This window comes from Primulina huaijiensis, unplaced genomic scaffold, assembly GCF_012295235.1.
Source record: "Primulina huaijiensis isolate GDHJ02 unplaced genomic scaffold, ASM1229523v2 scaffold206456, whole genome shotgun sequence".
Lineage (NCBI taxonomy): Eukaryota > Viridiplantae > Streptophyta > Magnoliopsida > Lamiales > Gesneriaceae > Primulina > Primulina huaijiensis.
The window spans coordinates 1-1574 of NW_027354473.1; the positions used below are offsets into that span (position 1 = coordinate 1).

At 37.0% G+C, this 1574-nt stretch overlaps 1 protein-coding gene across 1 annotated transcript; it reads left to right on the forward strand.

Annotated features, from left to right (window-relative positions):
- Nucleotides 1–28: 28 nt before the first annotated feature.
- LOC140966448 (uncharacterized) lies at nucleotides 29–1332 on the forward strand. Its single transcript, XM_073426731.1, has 2 exons — nucleotides 29–885; nucleotides 1047–1332. Exons 1-2 carry the CDS (start codon nucleotides 29–31, stop codon nucleotides 1330–1332), a joined length of 1143 nt encoding a protein of 380 aa, XP_073282832.1.
- Nucleotides 1333–1574: the final 242 nt, after the last annotated feature.

The window sequence follows — 1574 nt, forward strand, 5'->3', positions numbered from 1 at the left end:
GAAAAAGAAAGGAAGTTTCTTCACAAAGATGAAGGGTAAAAATCTCATTATAATTAGAAAAAGGAGACTAATGCAAGCTTTGAGATGCTCGTTTTCTTTAGGACTCGCGGTTCTGTTTGGCTTGATTTATAACAGAGACGAAGGATACTGGGCGGGGCTAATAGTGGCTATAAGCTATGTAGCTGCAAGAGAAGCAACATTTAGAGTTTCAAATGTTAAATATCAAGGGACTGCATTGGGGACTGTATATGGACTAATGGGATGTTTTCTTTTCGACAATGGAAAGATAAGGCTTATTTCTCTCATCCCATGGTTCATTTTCTGCAGTTTTCTGCGCACCAGCAAAATGTACGGACATGCAGGTGCAATTTCTGCTGTTATAGGGGCGGTTCTGATATTGGGAAGGGATGATTTCGGGTCCCCGAGTGAATTCGCCATAGCCAGAATCGTGGAAACTTTCATCGGTTTATCTTGTTCTATAATGGTGGATATGATGTTGCAGCCTACAAGAGCTGCTGTTCTTGCTAAAGTCCAGCTTTCGGAGAATCTCCAAATGTTGCAAGAATCTGTGGGATCGATAAGTCTTACGTCCACGAACAAATCTAGTACTGAAGAAATGCAAAAGAGGCTGAAAATTCACGTAAATGATCTCGGAAAGTTCATCGAAGAAGCTGAAGTGGAACCCAATTTTTGGTTCTTGCCTTTTCATAGTGCTTGCTACAAAAAGTTAAAAGGGTCCTTGTCAAAAATGGCGGATTTCTTGCTTTTCGAGAGCTGCGCGATTGAAGTTATAAAAAAAAGAGTCAAGAAAAGTCGACAACAAAATCTTGAAAGAGGTAGGCGCGAAGTTAGAAGCCGATTTCAAGGTTTTGAAACATGCAATTTGCTCTAGAATAAAGGTTCTTGAGGAGGTTACTTTGGTAAAATCTCTAACGAAACTAGAAAATGAATATGACAAGATGAAGAGCTCCCTCGATCTCGAGTTGGGAAAATCGTCGATCGCGTGTGAGATCCAATGGTCAAGATTCGATGATAATGAGATGAAGAAAAGTACAAATTCTTTTCTTCATTTGTACTTTTCTTCAACATTTGGATGAAATTAAGAATATGGGAGTGGATAAAGATGTGGAGAAAATCAAGCAGGAAGTCATGTTGAGTTTGGGTGCTTTGTTTTTCTGCGTGAATAGTGTTTTTAAAGAGACTAAAGAGATGGAGAAGGGAATTAAAGAACTTGTGCAATGGGAGAATCCCTCTAGCCAAGTAGATTTGCATGTCATTTTATGCAAGGTCCATTCATTAAGAAATAGTCCAACAGTGCGAATATTAAGCTAATATTTTTTTGTTAGATGTTACACTAACATCAATCCGCCAGTTATTTTATTTTTCAAAAATTATAATATTATTGTATCATCTAATTAAATCAAACAGTTTGACAATGTGTTCAATATGTATATATATATATATAATTTATATTAGTTATATATCGTTTGTCGGATAGCCCTCGTGAATCGAAATTTTTAGTCACTATTAAATTCTTTTCGAAATGAGTGTTTCACGATTGCGCTCAAAAAGCT

What these genes read in the sequence shown, in the direction of transcription:
- LOC140966448 (XM_073426731.1), top strand. Translation starts at nt 29, where the DNA reads ATGAAGGGTAAAAATCTCATTATAATTAGAAAAAGGAGACTAATGCAA. An exon ending in GGTTTTGAAACATGCAATTT is followed by an intron (nt 886 to 1,046) that starts GCTCTAGAATAA and finishes AATGAGATGAAG; the next exon opens with AAAAGTACAAATTCTTTTCT.